Source organism: Pistacia vera, unplaced genomic scaffold, assembly GCF_008641045.1.
Source record: "Pistacia vera cultivar Batoury unplaced genomic scaffold, PisVer_v2 Contig1081, whole genome shotgun sequence".
NCBI classification, from domain to species: Eukaryota; Viridiplantae; Streptophyta; class Magnoliopsida; order Sapindales; family Anacardiaceae; genus Pistacia; species Pistacia vera.
The window spans coordinates 243,231-258,898 of NW_022195117.1; the positions used below are offsets into that span (position 1 = coordinate 243,231).

The window sequence follows — 15,668 nt, forward strand, 5'->3', positions numbered from 1 at the left end:
GAGAAAACACTTCACTGTAATCAAATCCTTCCATTTGAGTGTATCCCTTTACTACCAACCTAACCTTTTGTCAAATATCTTCTCTATTATGAAATCCTTTCTTCTTTGCATACACCCATTTGCACCCAATCGCCTTCTTATGTAGGGATCGCATCTTATCATTCATGGCCGGTTTCCATGATTCACAATTTGAACTCCTAACTACTTCTTTGTAAGTAGTAGGAATATCATCACCTATGATTGGAAGTGCATAAGCCACCATATCAACAAAACGAGCAGGCTTGCGAATTTCTCATCTTGGCCTATTGTATGCAATCGATTCCTATTGCTGTGGAGACTCTTGGGATAGAATCTTCTTTCATCTTTAGTATTCACATCAGTCACCTTAGAATCACTTTCTGTCTCATGGACACTATCCGGTTCAACTATTGTTCCAAACTCCACCTGCTGCCGAGTATGCTTCACTGGTTGCAAAGTACTGTTAACTTTTATCTAGCTTCCTGTTTTCTTCTCTAACATAGAAAACTCATCAAATGTCACATCTCTACTAAAAGGTATTTTCTTTGAACTTGGACAACAAAGACGATATCCTTTCACACCTGAGGTAATCCCTATGAATACTGCTTTCTTTTGCTCTAGGATCAAACTTAGACTCTTTCACATGATAATAAGCAGTGGAACCAACTAGACCATACCTCAACTTGTTTTTTGCCTTCAATTGAAATTGACGGTAGACGATTAATGAGATGACATGCATATATAACTACCTCAGCCCAAAACTCTTTGCCCGACCCAGAATTGGACAACATACATCGAACTTTCTCCAATATAGTTTGATTCATGCATTGTGCCACCCCATTCTGCTGTGGTTTATTCCTTGCTGTAAAATGACGTACTATACCTTCATCTTTGCAAACTTTTAGAAACGGAACACTATGATACTTCCTACCGTTATCTGTATGTAGCTGCTTGATCTTTCTGCCAGTCTGAGTCTTAATCATTTTTTTCCATTTAAGGAAAGCACCAAGTATATTTGTAAAACCCCTCTCCAGTTAGGTACCCTCTGAATATCCCTCAATGAGAATCCAGAGAATTCATGTCTAGGGAAAGAGTAGTATTTAGAAAACCTATGCAAGAATAATAATAATGTTTGAAACATTACTATAAGATGTACCGCAGGATCAAAATTTGTACCTTCAAAAATAAAAATAAAAACTTAAATTCATTTGGGCATCAATCAATCAAAACATATTTATGCTATTTTCATTCATATGGTGGAAGCTTTAAAAAGGTGTTTCAAAAGCATTTGTCATTTACATTATTTACATTAAGATAAAACGTCAGGATGACAATAAATTATCTCCCCTCACGCATAGCCTTGCTATCTCTAGCATCCTTCGCTTCTGGATTACCTGTAAAACATTCAACCATGAAAGGGTGAGCACTAATCGCTCAGTAAGGAATGATCCATTTAATACCAAGTATGCTATTTGACATTCATTCAAACACATTCATTCACATACCACACCTCTTTTGCATCTAAGTATAGATCATTTTCTTTACTAACTCGTATACTTTTCATCATCTTCCCTATGGTCATATAAAACATCAAGTATACACATACAAATAAATATGTAAACATAGTGTATACACATCACATGTCATGACATAACATCTAAATATCATCTAACATGAGTACAAGTTATCTCATGATGTAAATAACATCATAACTCAAGTAATGCAAATAAATGCATATGAATCATCCAACGTCTAGCCGATCGAACTTTTCTTACCGTCTTAAGCACTTCATATCATCTAGCCTCAAATTCATCTAGAGCTTATATCACCGAGAGGAATGCTTATGCATTATTTAGCATCTAAAGTATATATTCATCTTTCCTTAACCGGTATATGAGGATATGCTTATGCATTCTTTAGCATCTAAAGCATATATTCATCTTTCCTTTCATCTAGCCTCAAATTCATCTAGAACTCATATCATCGAGAGGCATGCTTACACGTTATTTAGCATCTAAAGCATATATTCATCTTTCCTCTCATCTAGGCTCAAATTCATCTAGAGCTCATTTCATCGAGAGGCATGCTTACGCATTATTTAGCATCTAAAGCATATATTCATCTTCCTCAACCGGTATACGAGGATATGCTTACGCATTTTCCATCCTGTCTATATGCATCTCTAACATCTTATGGCATATAAATACATGTTTTGGTGAGCTTAATACTTTTGATTCATCTATGGATTATCAATCCATTTACATTACCTCTTGCTCACATTCATCATCTTAAAACATATATTACATTGCATCTTCATACCATTTCATAACATTAATCATGCATTCGCATCCATGACCATGTATATCTTTCAAAGATCATCTAACTAATGGGTAAACATTAGTATGTGACTTAATCACGTCAATATATAATAAATTCATAATCATAAGAATTAATTATGTTAAATCTTAAACTTTAATAACTAGAAGCTTATATTTCAGGCCATTATCCATCTATTTCCTAAACGAATTAGCTCTTGGCCTAAACATAAAAGCTATAGGGCTATCTTAAATTTCTAATGCTTCAAGAATCATCTCATTTAGATTTTTATAACTCAAGTTATGGTCGAAATACTGAAACATGTTTAACATAGCCCCTAAACTTACCAAATCTGAATTTTTCATATTAAACTATGCCATATCAATTCCTATTGACAATTCACCAATAGGTCAACTTATGGATCAAATAAACCTCCCCTTAATAGTCTTTAACATCTTAAAGGAAGTGTAAAACCTCACTCCTATGATCATCCATCATTGCTATAACATTGAAAGTTAATGCAAACAACACATCAACACTTCTAATAGCAACCATTCAACACCATGCGACCTCCAATACTACAAGTTTTGTCACAATCAACATCAATACTTCATTTGTTCAATTAAAACATAACAACTCATAAAATATAAATGGCAATAACTTCATGTATAATGAATTCAAGGCAATAAATAACATTAATGAGTTCAACTACACTTGCCATCAACTAATTCTATGCCCTAAAGCCTTAATTTAAGGTTTCATTAAAATCTACAAACCCTAGCATAATTCCTAAAGTCATGGGAGGTTCTTCCTTACCTTTTTAAAGAATTCCCCCACCAAATCCTTTGCCTTTTATCTTCTTTTACACTTTATTCCTACATATATAACATTATACCTTAACATCTACCTCAAATCTTGAAATCACATCAAAACTAGGGTTTTTATTCCTTACCTTAAACCCTTCAATTTGAAGATCCAAGGCTCCTATCTTGTTCTCCTTGAAAAATTATGCAAAACTCCTTTAAAACTTAGAGAGATAAAACTTGTTTCATGGAAGATTTAAGAGAAAATGTTGAAGAAATGATATCTCTTTTGGGTTGAACGAATTTCCTCTCATTTATAGGAAAATATTTCATTAATTTTTCAAAATTATGCTATTGGCCTAATTATTTTAATTGTATAACTCATAAGTCCTTAATTCTTCATATAAAGGCATTTTGGTTATTTGGCACTAAACATAATTATTACTTAATTAATGCCATTAAATGCAACTAAGCTATTCATCCTTGACCTTTGCAATGCTTATTCATAGGCAAAATAACTATTTTGCCCCTAATACCCTCTTATGGATAATTGATTCATACTGTTACAAATGAATTGACTATTTTGCCTTTAGTTAGATTTTATGTTTTTTAACATAAAATTAACATCTAAAAGGCTATTTTGAGTTGGGAACATGCCTTTGACATCTTAGGTATTACAACATCATCTTTAGTTTTCATCACATACACCCAAACTCTTCTAGAAAAATCATCTACAAAAGTGACAAAATAGTGCATGCCTCCCAAAGATGCTGCTTTGATAAGTCCCCACATATCAGAATGAACCTAATCCAAGATACCCTTAGTATTATGGATTACGGTGCCAAATTTCACTCTTATCTGTTTTCCCAAAACACAATTCTCACAGAAATCCAGCTTACAGGTCTTTGCACCTTTCAATAAGCCTTAATTCACCAAACTAAGTAAGGTTTTTTTCACCTGCATGCCCCAAACGCATATGCCACAGCCTGAGCATTTCTGAATCTGCATCCTTCTGTGCAATTGCAACTACCGTTCCAATAACTGTACTACCATTATAGTAATACAAGTTGTTTATCCTTGTGCCTTTCATTACCACAAAAGCGCCTGAAGAAACCTTTACAATTTCATCTCGCATATTCACCGTAAAGTCTTTAGATTCCAAGGCTCCCAAAGAGATGAGATTCTTCTTCAATTTGGGTACATACCGAACATCTATTGGCGTTCTAGTTGAGCCATTATGATTCTTCAACCGAATTGAACCTGTCCCAGTTGTTTTATAAGCATCATCATTGCCCATATAAACAACTCCATCACATTCTTCAAAATTAAAAAACCACTCCTAGTGAGGACACATATGATAGGTACAACTTGAATCCATAATCCACTTATTTGATCCAAAGGTGGATAGTAGGCTAAGTAGAGAGAAATCTGACTCATCTTCTTCACGCTCAACAACGTATGCATCAGAAACAGCTTTACCCTCTTTCTTTTGCAACTTTGGACAATCTCCCTTTCTCACGACAAAAGGTACATTGATCCCTATTGAGTTTTCCTTCAAACGAGATATTCCTCTTCTTTCCTTCTTACGACTCTGACTCCGCCCTCTTGCTACAAGTGCCTCTACTAATTCATCTCTATTCTCTTTCTGATCATTTTTCCAAATTTCATGATTGGACAAAGCAGAACAAACTTCTTCAAAGGACAACTTTTCTTTCCCATGAAGAAGTGTAATACTAAGATGATCCAATTCATCCGGAAGAGATCCAATGAACAATATAGCTTTATGTTCATCTTCGAATGTTTCGTCCAAATTTAACAAATCGACAATTAATTTGTTAAATGTATCAATATGGCTACTAATATTCCTACCTGGTTTCAACTGAAGACGAAACAATCTTTTTATCAAATAGAGTCGATTCTCATTACTTCTTTTCATGTATTTGTTTTCAACCACCTTTCCATAACTTACTGGCAGATGTCTCTTTCATGAATGAATATTTCTGCTTTCTACAAAGACATGAGTGAATCATTCCACAAGCTTTTACATTCAACCTCATCCAGTCTTTCTCATAGTGATCTTCTGGTTTTTCTTTCTCCAGAATGATATCTAGATCTTGCTGATAGAAGTTATCCATTACCTTACTCTGCCACAGGCCAAAATTATTTTGACCATCAAATTTTTCAACATCAATTTTTACATTTGTAACCGCTATCATCTTTACTAGCGCAGATGGTGATGCTGCAGACAGTGATGCCTCAAACAATGAATCCTTGGACGATGATGCCATTTGTGTCTTACTCAATTGACTTGGTAAACAAAGTTCCCAATTACCAAGCTCCACAAATTATTGTATTCAATAGCTAACCAACAAATCAACTATAGCCCAAGGTAGTAGTAAGTGCTGAAATGATTCAATATGCACCAAGAAAATTCCCAGAAAACAATGGAGGGGTCACAAATGGTCCCACTTAAAATCCAGTCTCCTTAGACTCTTATCGCCTTATTGACAGAATTTTCCCAAACATGCATATAACCATACAAATAGCTACTCACTATCCTAAACCTAGACTCTGACACCACTTGTTATGCAAATGAAACATAAACTCTAACGCTAGCTATTTAAATATAATAATAACAACTACTAAAGCACGATTAAACGGCCAAAATAAATGCAAAAATAAAGAATAGCAGAAATTAACGAGGTTCAGTATTATAACCTACGTCTTTGGGCACTGCAAAAGAAAACTTCACTATCTCCAAAGAATATTACAACTTTTTGGATAATACTACAAATACCTAAACTATATGGGCATAAAAACAATTACCCAAAACAAATGGGAGATACAATAAAACTTTTCAACTAAAGTGTCCTTAATGAAAAAACCCTATATAAGAGGGGTGTAATGGAAATATAATTTTGGATGCTTATAACTATGGCTTAGGTCCTTATATATAGGCCCCAAAAGTTACCCCAATATGTAGGACATACTAGCCTTTAGCCTATTTTATATAAGTCCATAAACCTTTCTCCATTTTCACTTCTATCCCGCGTGAGATTTTGCTAAATGAGTCATTTTTCTAACAGTTAACTCAATCCATTTTGAAGTTAACTCAATCCATTTTGAAGATGAAAGAATTGTATTACACAAAGCGTCTGGCAGGATACCTTCAAGAAGTGCAGAGATCTAACAGAGAATTTGTAATCAATGTGGTGTTGCTGAACCCACTAGGTTAAACTATAGCAGTACTCCAAAGTTGACATTGTTCAATTATTGATCAATTTTTTTTCATTGTTTAATAGTAATTGTACGGTGGATTATTTTTCATCATAATTAGCTCTTTTTTATTTTAGATGATTTGTATCCATTTGTATATGACAAATCCTTTAAAAATAACTACAACCATAATTAGCAATCCACCATTACAAGGGCAAATCAGCAATAGTTCTCAAATTGTAAGGGATTTTTAGTAATTTGATTAGCGTGAGGACACGAAAACTTCTAACCAGGCCCCTGTGGTTTGGATTCCTCATCCTTTTTCTTGTTTTCTGCATTTCAACAAAATACATCAATTAATTTTTATTACAAAATGAAGATGCATTAACCCATTAAAAATAAAAATCATTGAAAACAAAGAACAATAGGCAATTAAGCTCACGACATGGGTTAGCGTGATATTACGATAGTTGATTTTTTGGCTTGTTGATACGTATAGCGCAGCCTAGAGTGAGTGTTGCGAGCTTCGGATGACGATGTATTGATAGCTCGACAGCAAGCGAGCTCAAAAAGCTCCTCCAAAATACAACCAAAGTTAAATAAATAAATATAGTAGCCTATTCACTCACGGCATAAAGGCAAAACCACCGGCCAAGTGTCTCCAAAATGTAAAGGCAAAGCTATCGATTTCGGAATTCACCACCAAGTTTGGCAAGAACTCGGATAAAGGATAGGGATAAACTCAGGTTTCAAATTTTCATTAATGATCAAGTCTGAATATTACATTGAAGATTCGACTTTAAATATGACCTTACACTTGTGCGAAATAGAAGACAACAATTAAAATCATTAATCATAAAACATATCAAAAGGCTAATCTTGGTTGTCTCTTCCTAGAGTTAGCTGATTTGAACAAGCAATCTATGACTTCCCAAAAGAAGAAGCGGACAAGGAGCCACCCAAGTGGTCAACTTGTCTTTGCCAATTCGAGAAATTCTTGAGCAGCCCATGTCATAACCTTATCTTTTCATTGAATGGATTCATGTGAACCCATGTGCCCTTGGTTGACTTCATTGGGATTGTTTCCTTTCCATATAATCATATTGACGCCAAATGAAATGTTTGAACCGGCTGGATTCAAGCTCTCATGAGGTGAGCTCAGATATGGTGAGCTTGCATAAGGTCCGCTCGCATGGGTTGAGGTCGAGCTCTAAATTCGTATCACTTGTAATCACTTAGTGTGGTGCCTAAGTTAGTTAGCATAAAATTACGCTAACTTAAATTTTACTTCTTTCCCTTAGTGTTAAACTCAAAAGAGTTAGTGTGATATCACACTAACTGAATTTAGGCTAATAATCACTTATCGTACAAGCCAAAGTTAGTTAGCTTAGCATAATACCACGCTAACTCATTTTAAGCTTATGTCATCTAGTGTACAATTTCAAAGTTACCATGTATGGTTAAGCGAATTGGATAATCCATTTGGTGATTATCCAATTAGCCAAATTGGAAAAATCTACATGAAGCATCATGTTAGCCGATCTTTCTCCAAATTCAAGCCAAAAACACAGAAAACACTTTAATATACAATCAACAAACACTCAACCCAACACCCAAATACACAATCTTTATTATGTGAAATATCGAAATAACACAAACCTCTAACCACATCAAAACTAATTTGATTGTTATTAGAATAAAACCTAAACCCTAAGTTCTTCCAAAAAATTTGTTGACTCAAAGAGTCATCATTCTCTTATTTTGATGATAACAAACTAATATGTCTCTAAGTATATTAGCTAATGAATTTTCCTTAAGTGTGTACTTAGATGGCAAGGAAGTTTCTCAAGGCATTAAAAAAGCTTATCAAGAAGGGAAAATATAAGCTTGGATGAAGAATCTAAAAGATTTCAAGATGCTTAGTCTAGATATATAATTTTCTTGTACTGGTTTCACTTGTAAAGCATTAGTCTTAGTTAGAATTGATATTAACATATGAAAGCTCTCAAAAAAGGTTTTTGAGTTTTTCAAATTTGGGCTAAAATGTCACTTTTCAAACCTATGGGGTTAAAATAAAATTTGATATTTTCTAGTTTAACCCATCCGATCAACCAAACTGTGCATCCGAATTCTGGGTTTTAACTTGGGAAAAAGTAGTATTCTAAAGTTTGGGGGGTTTCTGGATTTTATTTTGCAACCAAAATATCATATTTGAAAGTTTAGGGGACAAAATTGTATTTGCTCAATCCATTGGTCGTTTGGTTCAATGTGCGAGTTGGGCAGAAGCCATAATTTTGGGCTCTACCAATCTAGTCGACCAGTTTGACATTTTATTTTCCCAACAGCTAGTGCCACATGGATGCCATGTAGGTGCCACATGGACGCCATATAGGTGTCATGTCAAATCTGATCAATTAGATTCAAGGCAGTCGATTGAATTATGTGATTTTCAAGTTCTACTTTTAGTTACAATGGCTATATTTTTGTACTCCCCTATATATAAACTCAACTTTTACGAGGGTATTTTGAGAAAGAAGCCATTATTTGGATTTAAATGTATAGGGTTTGAAAAAGTGGTTAATAACATAAAACCACCCAACTTTTGATTATTTTTAATACCCTAAAATGATATTTGAGTAAATATAAGTTTTCAAATATAAATATGGTGAGAATTATTAGAATATATTTTCCCGATGTTTGCTATTTGTTTCTCTTTTTTCTTTTTCACAATTTTTAAATATTAAAACATTGCTTCTGTTTTCTTTTTCTCTTTAAGTTTTTTTCTTTTTTCTTTTAATGGTAGATATTAAAATTAAGCTTTTTGTTCGATGTACTTGATTTTTAATATGTAAAACTTCTATCATAATTTAACAAAAAAAAAAAGTTTCAATGCATGATCTAGAAAAACTAATTTATGTTTTTTGTTGTCATCTATAATGAATAGTAAATGATGATATATTTTTCCCAGGTCAGCTTGCTCGCATCTCAACTAGTTTTTTGAACTCTGAAGTTAATGGTTGAGTAAACCTCCAATAGCCACCCTTATTAGCGACCGCTGAGATTCGAACTTAAGACGTCTTGAATAATTCACTCAAGAGTCTCTATCGCACCACCCGATCAAACAGAGGTGGTTCGCAATAATATATTTTTGTGATAGTGATTACTTTTACATATTGATTTTTGTTTATTAATATTATTTTTACAATCCTTGGACTGAGGATTGTAAAAATGTCAAAAATGAAATGTTGGGTAAATGAGATGAGGAGGAAGATAGGAATGTCTTTAGATATGATATGATATGATATGATATGATATGATAGAAGAAATTGTTGGCTAGGGGTGGGCTGAATAAGAAACTTCCACGTGTAACAGGCGGAGATTTCGTGTACAGCAGTTACTTAAAATGAGATGTTTTTTTATTTTTTATGGCGGTGTTAGCTGTATGGCTATCAAATAAATAACAAAAAAATAAAAATAAAAAAAAGGGCAACAAATACATGTACACCACTCGAAATTGGAGCCAATATCTGTTCCAGCCAATGCCATCTCTTCCTTCCATATCTCTTACCATTAAATAAACTATTATTACACTCCCTTTGAAATCAACGTTCTTTGTTCTTGTTCAGCTCAACCAACAACACCAGGTTTGCTCTTCCTTTCAACTGCATTTCTTTTTTTAATTAAACATATCATAACTTTTACTATTTTACTGTACGACCATTCAATTCAATTCTAATTAAACTAGCATGCGAATGTGATCTTCGTTTTTTACTTTTCTTCTTGCTTTATTGTTTCTGTAGAGTAAGTTTTCCTCATGTAATTATGTTTTGCATCATTCTCTAGTTACTAATAATGGGTTGGTATTTCTATTATATATATTTCACTTTAGGATTTTCATGAACTGGGTACTGTTTATTTTGGCTATATATTTTATTGAAGATTCTGAATACCCTTTTTATTGAAGTGCAGATTAAGTACACATAAGAACATTTTCATTGAGAGCCTAGTATATAAAAGAGCTGAGGAATTTGTGTGATATATTTATGATTCTACAATTTTGTTGAATTGTGTGATGGTAATATTGAGTGCAAGAGCAGAAGCCATATGATGACCACGGCTGCTGTTATTGGACTTAGTACTGGAAAGAGTCTCTTGAGTTCCTCCTTTTATTATTCTGATCTAACAGAGAAGTTTTCTCACATCAATGATCACGGATCACCACATTATCTAGTTGGTCCAACAAAAAATGCGGTTGCCGCCAAAAAGTCTTCCAATTATAGTCCAAGTTTTCCATCTTCCAATCGACATACTCAGTCCATTAAGGCTGTGAAAGAACACGTAGATGCTAACTGTGCTTCAACTGCGGAGGCGTGGCTTCAGAGGTCTGATGACTTAGAAGAGGAAAGCTCCGAGTTTGACTATTCAGTGGAGGCACTTCTGTTGCTGCAAAAGTCTATGCTTGAAAAGCAATGGAATCTTTCTTTTGAGAGGACAGTGTTAACTGATTCATCAAGTAAAAAGACTTACAAGAAGATACCTGTCACATGTTCTGGATTATCAGCTAGGCAAAGGAGAATGAATTCAAAGAAGAAAATATTGTGCCAGAGTAAGTCAATGATACAACAAAATGGCCCTAATCAGCTAAGGTCTGTGATTAGTCCAGAGTTGCTTCAGAGTCGTTTAAAAGGTTATGTAAAGGGTGTGGTGAGTGAGGAGCTACTCACCCATGCAGAAGTTGTGCGTTTGTCAAAGAAAATCAAAACTGGCCTTTCCTTAGAGGAGCGCAAATTGAGGTAATAAATAAATTTCACTTTCTGCTGACCTCTTAAATGGTTAGCTATTTCTTAGGTGAAGATGGTTTGATTCTTTAAGTTGGTATTTCTTAGTTTATTCTATCTATATTTTGGTTTCACTTTGTTAGGAGCTCTACACTTTCTACTAATTTTGTATTTGAAGCATTTTTTTTGCATATAACATTTGAGTGGCAATTACTTTCATGGTTATGAAGTGCAAATTGATTGTAGCAACATAATATTTTTTGGAAGAAAGAACTAAAATCCCTTGTTTTGTGCATAAAAAGGAGGAAGATTAGGGGAGCTATATATCCATTCCTAAATTTTACAATTTCTAACTGCCTGTCGTTCTGAATGGTCTTGTTGCTTCAAGAGTTTTCCTTTAGAAGAACAGAAAAAGGCTGATGTTATAATAAACTTATTGGTACACTTTCTGATTTTTCAAATGGTATTGTAGATTGAAGGAGAGGTTGGGATGTCAGCCCTCAGATGCACAACTTGCAGCTTCCTTGAGGATTTCTCGCACTGAGTTACAGTCAACATTGATTGAGTGTTCACTGGCAAGAGAGAAGCTGGTGATGAGCAATGTTCGTTTGGTCATGTCTATAGCTCAACGATATGATAACATGGGTGCTGACATGTCAGACCTTGTGCAGGTGATTTTCTTTATCTGGACAAGAAATAAAGACCAATATACTCTTATTGTCCCACTACATCTAAAACAGAATCGTCTATTTTCTGATATGTAACATATTCTATATTATTCATGTAGGGTGGGTTGATTGGATTATTACGTGGGATTGAGAAATTTGATTCTTCAAAGGGTTTCAAAATATCAACTTATGTGTATTGGTGGATACGCCAGGTAGGGCTGATGTTTTGCTGTTGTAAATCATTAAAGCTTTGTTAAAGATTAGATACAATCATGATTGTCATTTATTGAAAACTAACTAAAGTTCTCTCTGATCATTGGTAACTTCAAAACAATTAAAATTTTCAATGACCACATTTAAGTTCTTCAGTTTTATCTACAAGTTTATCATGACTGAAAGTCTGAAACAGCAAGTTGTTCATGTGGTACAGTTTAGTTTTTGAAAAGATAGGTGCCCAGTAGTAGGCTTAAGGAGGATAATCCTTTCCGAAGTTGATTCCTTAACAGCCATATCCTTTATCTATCTTTTTAGATCGTTGCAAGTTTAACAGTTGCTACGTCCCTACACCATTCTTTTGAACTGGCATTGGTGAATTTTCAATTCATTTGTCTGTCCTTCTTTTCGGTTATTCAGTTATGCTATTCAATTTGCAATAGTTTTGTCTCCTGTGTTATTTATTCTTTTTTTGTTAGTAATGGTGCAAAGCTAATGCTGGTTTACGTGATGTCGTGATCTATGCCAGGGGGTTTCTAGAGCATTAGTTGAGAATTCCAGAACCTTAAGATTGCCTAATCATCTGCATGAAAGGTTAGGTTTAATCCGGAATGCAAAGGTTAGACTGGAAGAGAAAGGAGTAACACCATCAATTGATGTAAGTTGATTATTTAACTGTGATCAAAAGAAACGAATTCTGTTCTTTATGTTTTGGCTGTCAGTGAACATACTTAACAGTCATAGTATTTTATCAGATGTTAATTTTTTGTAACATAGTTTTGTTCTCTTTTCTTTGTTGCTTGCCATGTTTTCAGAGAATTGCAGAATACCTAAACATGTCTCAAAAGAAAGTGAGAAATGCTACCGAGGTACCAACTGCTTAAGAGTTCTTTTGCAGTTACGTATGTAATTATATTTTGCACTACTGACTGCAATTTCACTAAATGCAGGCAACCAGTAAGGTTTTCTCACTCGACAGGGAGGCATTCCCCTCGTTAAATGGCCTTCCCGGCGAAACCCATCATAGTGTAAGTGTACAACTAAGTTTCTGCAAGTTCTCTCAAGAAAATTTTAGTGCAGGCTTTGTTTGCCTCTTTCCCATTGTGAATGACCATTTTTTCTATATCATTTCAGTACATTGCAGATAATCGTGTGGAGAACAATCCATGGCATGGAGTAGATGAGTGGGCTCTCAAGGTAAAGAATTAATTGAAAACTTTTTAACCAATCAAACTTGCCACTAATAACTAAAGGTTTACTATAACACAGAAATGTAAATTTAGGTGAATTATTTTCCTATTATTCATCCAAATAAACTATTTAGCTTATCTTAATTGGATGATAAACTTATTATTTTAGGCTGGCCTGAATAGATTCCTTTTCAGCATGATCTAGGGGTTTAGGGGACCAATTTATTCATCTACAACGTTTGATAGGAGGCTATTCAAACAAAGCAATACTTTGCTGGAAAACTTCTTTTTAACATATATTTTATACTCAAAATAAACACTATCATCTATTGTANTCAGTACATTGCAGATAATCGTGTGGAGAACAATCCATGGCATGGAGTAGATGAGTGGGCTCTCAAGGTAAAGAATTAATTGAAAACTTTTTAACCAATCAAACTTGCCACTAATAACTAAAGGTTTACTATAACACAGAAATGTAAATTTAGGTGAATTATTTTCCTATTATTCATCCAAATAAACTATTTAGCTTATCTTAATTGGATGATAAACTTATTATTTTAGGCTGGCCTGAATAGATTCCTTTTCAGCATGATCTAGGGGTTTAGGGGACCAATTTATTCATCTACAACGTTTGATAGGAGGCTATTCAAACAAAGCAATACTTTGCTGGAAAACTTCTTTTTAACATATATTTTATACTCAAAATAAACACTATCATCTATTGTACAAATTCATCATTATCTATATTATTGGGAATGTAATTTCAAATTAAGAATCAACCATACTCTGGAATATAAATGTGTTAAGCTATGATCTGCTGATAATTTATATTTCAATTGATTTATGGTTGCATACATTCTGTGGTTTTGTGGTGCAGAATTTTATTTTTTAAACTAGTATGTTAATAAATGTGTTTGTTAAACTGAAAATTGTCCCTACTTGGTAGACATAAGTTTAATCTCATCCTTTTATCCTAAATTCTATCTTGTGCTTTGTCTTTTTTCAATCAAATTCGATATCACTGTAAAATACTTGTGATCTTTAAGAAATTCAATTAAATTTCCTGATACTATCGTTCTGAAACTCTCTTCATGTTGCCAAACGAAAAGAGCTTTAACCCTCCCCTCTCACCATTAAAAAATATTATTATGTGCCCTTCCCGGAGCTATGAATCTTCAAAGTGCTTTTGATGAACATTTGTGTTCTACGCAAGTGAAGAGAACAAACTAATTATATTATTGCAGGATGAAGTAAACAGGCTCATTACAGTGACACTTGGAGAACGTGAAAGGGAAATCATACGTCTTTACTACGGTCTTGATAAGGAATGTCTTACATGGGAGGATATAAGTAAACGGTGAGTAACACAAGCTTGATTGCTAGATGAGCATAAATAAAATACGATGTATGATAATTGCTTAGGCTGCCAAGTGTTTCACCTATTATGGTAAATTCTTCAGAGACACCTCAATGCGTCTCTCCTATAGAAAGCAAGTACAATAGAAAATGTTTATGTTCTTCCAAGCTATGTGACAGATCAAAAAGAGAATGTTAACCTAATTACATATATAGGGTGGAAGCACCTTCTTATTGCAGTATTCATTTTCTCTTGAATACCATACAATATATTTATCAAAATAGTTATAGCTTTCTGAACGAACCATCTCTATCTTGTTTCTGCTTATAATTCAAATTTCAATTTTCATTTACAAAAAGAGTATACATGCAACTGGTATCAATGATAAAAGGTGTTAAATGATGTTTTTTGCATGCATAATAACTGCACATTTTCCGTTTGTTACACTGATGATTTGACAATGTTGTCAATTAAATTCTTCAGAATAGGTTTGTCGAGAGAAAGAGTTAGGCAAGTTGGACTTGTGGCTCTAGAGAAACTAAAACACGCAGCGAGAAAGAAAAAGATGGAGGCCATGCTTGTGAAACATTAGTTTAGTAAGTTTCATTATAGACATGGTTTGATGAGTAAATTATTGTATATACATGTATACAGAAAGGAAAGCTGTATCTTGATTTATTTTTTGAATCAGGCATAACAATAGAAAATTTAATTAAGGAGCTACCTCCATAAACTTTCTGTAACATTATTAAACACAGATTAAGAGATATTTGTAAGTTACGAAAAATTTTCATGTATTGAATATCTAGAAGAGATAGTCTCTGCTCTCTGGATTACTTTCTGGGTTTATATATAAGCCAAGATAATACATTCAGTAATTCCAGTTTCATTTATTTGGAAAATTGGCAATGTAATGATCTTACAATAATTTTGAATAGTTACATCTCATTAAAATTAGTTGATGAGATAAGCTACTGAATTAGTTTATGATCTAGACTCTGATAGTTTTCTTCATATTTGTATATCAATGGATTTTTAATAGTTGGAATTACATTTAATAATTCTCCTTCCTAGTAATGTAAACTTCAATTATCATCTCAGTTATT

General features: G+C 33.7%; 1 protein-coding gene across 2 annotated transcripts; it reads left to right on the top strand.

Annotated features, from left to right (window-relative positions):
• Nucleotides 1-9,857: 9,857 nt before the first annotated feature.
• On the top strand, nt 9,858-15,451 carry LOC116134488 (RNA polymerase sigma factor sigA). Of its 2 annotated transcripts, none has more exons than XM_031420187.1 (10): nt 9,858-9,997; nt 10,323-11,146; nt 11,604-11,802; nt 11,919-12,011; nt 12,542-12,670; nt 12,828-12,881; nt 12,963-13,040; nt 13,147-13,209; nt 14,450-14,562; nt 15,046-15,451. In XM_031420187.1, exons 2-10 carry the CDS (start codon nt 10,458-10,460, stop codon nt 15,152-15,154), a joined length of 1,527 nt encoding a protein of 508 aa, XP_031276047.1. In that variant the 5' UTR covers nt 9,858-9,997; nt 10,323-10,457; the 3' UTR covers nt 15,155-15,451. The 2 variants fall into 2 exon arrangements, with proteins under 2 accessions (XP_031276047.1, XP_031276054.1); XM_031420194.1 differs by lacking the exon at nt 13,147-13,209 and adding an exon at nt 13,542-13,604.
• The last annotated feature ends 217 nt before the right edge of the window (nt 15,452-15,668 follow it).

Bases quoted from the DNA above. Each gene is read 5' to 3' on its own strand.
- LOC116134488 (XM_031420187.1), top strand. From the start codon at position 10,458: ATGATGACCACGGCTGCTGTTATTGGACTTAGTACTGGAAAGAGTCTC. The intron at 11,147-11,603 runs GTAATAAATAAA...ATGGTATTGTAG, and splicing joins TTAGAGGAGCGCAAATTGAG to ATTGAAGGAGAGGTTGGGAT. The intron at 12,882-12,962 runs GTACCAACTGCT...CACTAAATGCAG, and splicing joins AAGTGAGAAATGCTACCGAG to GCAACCAGTAAGGTTTTCTC.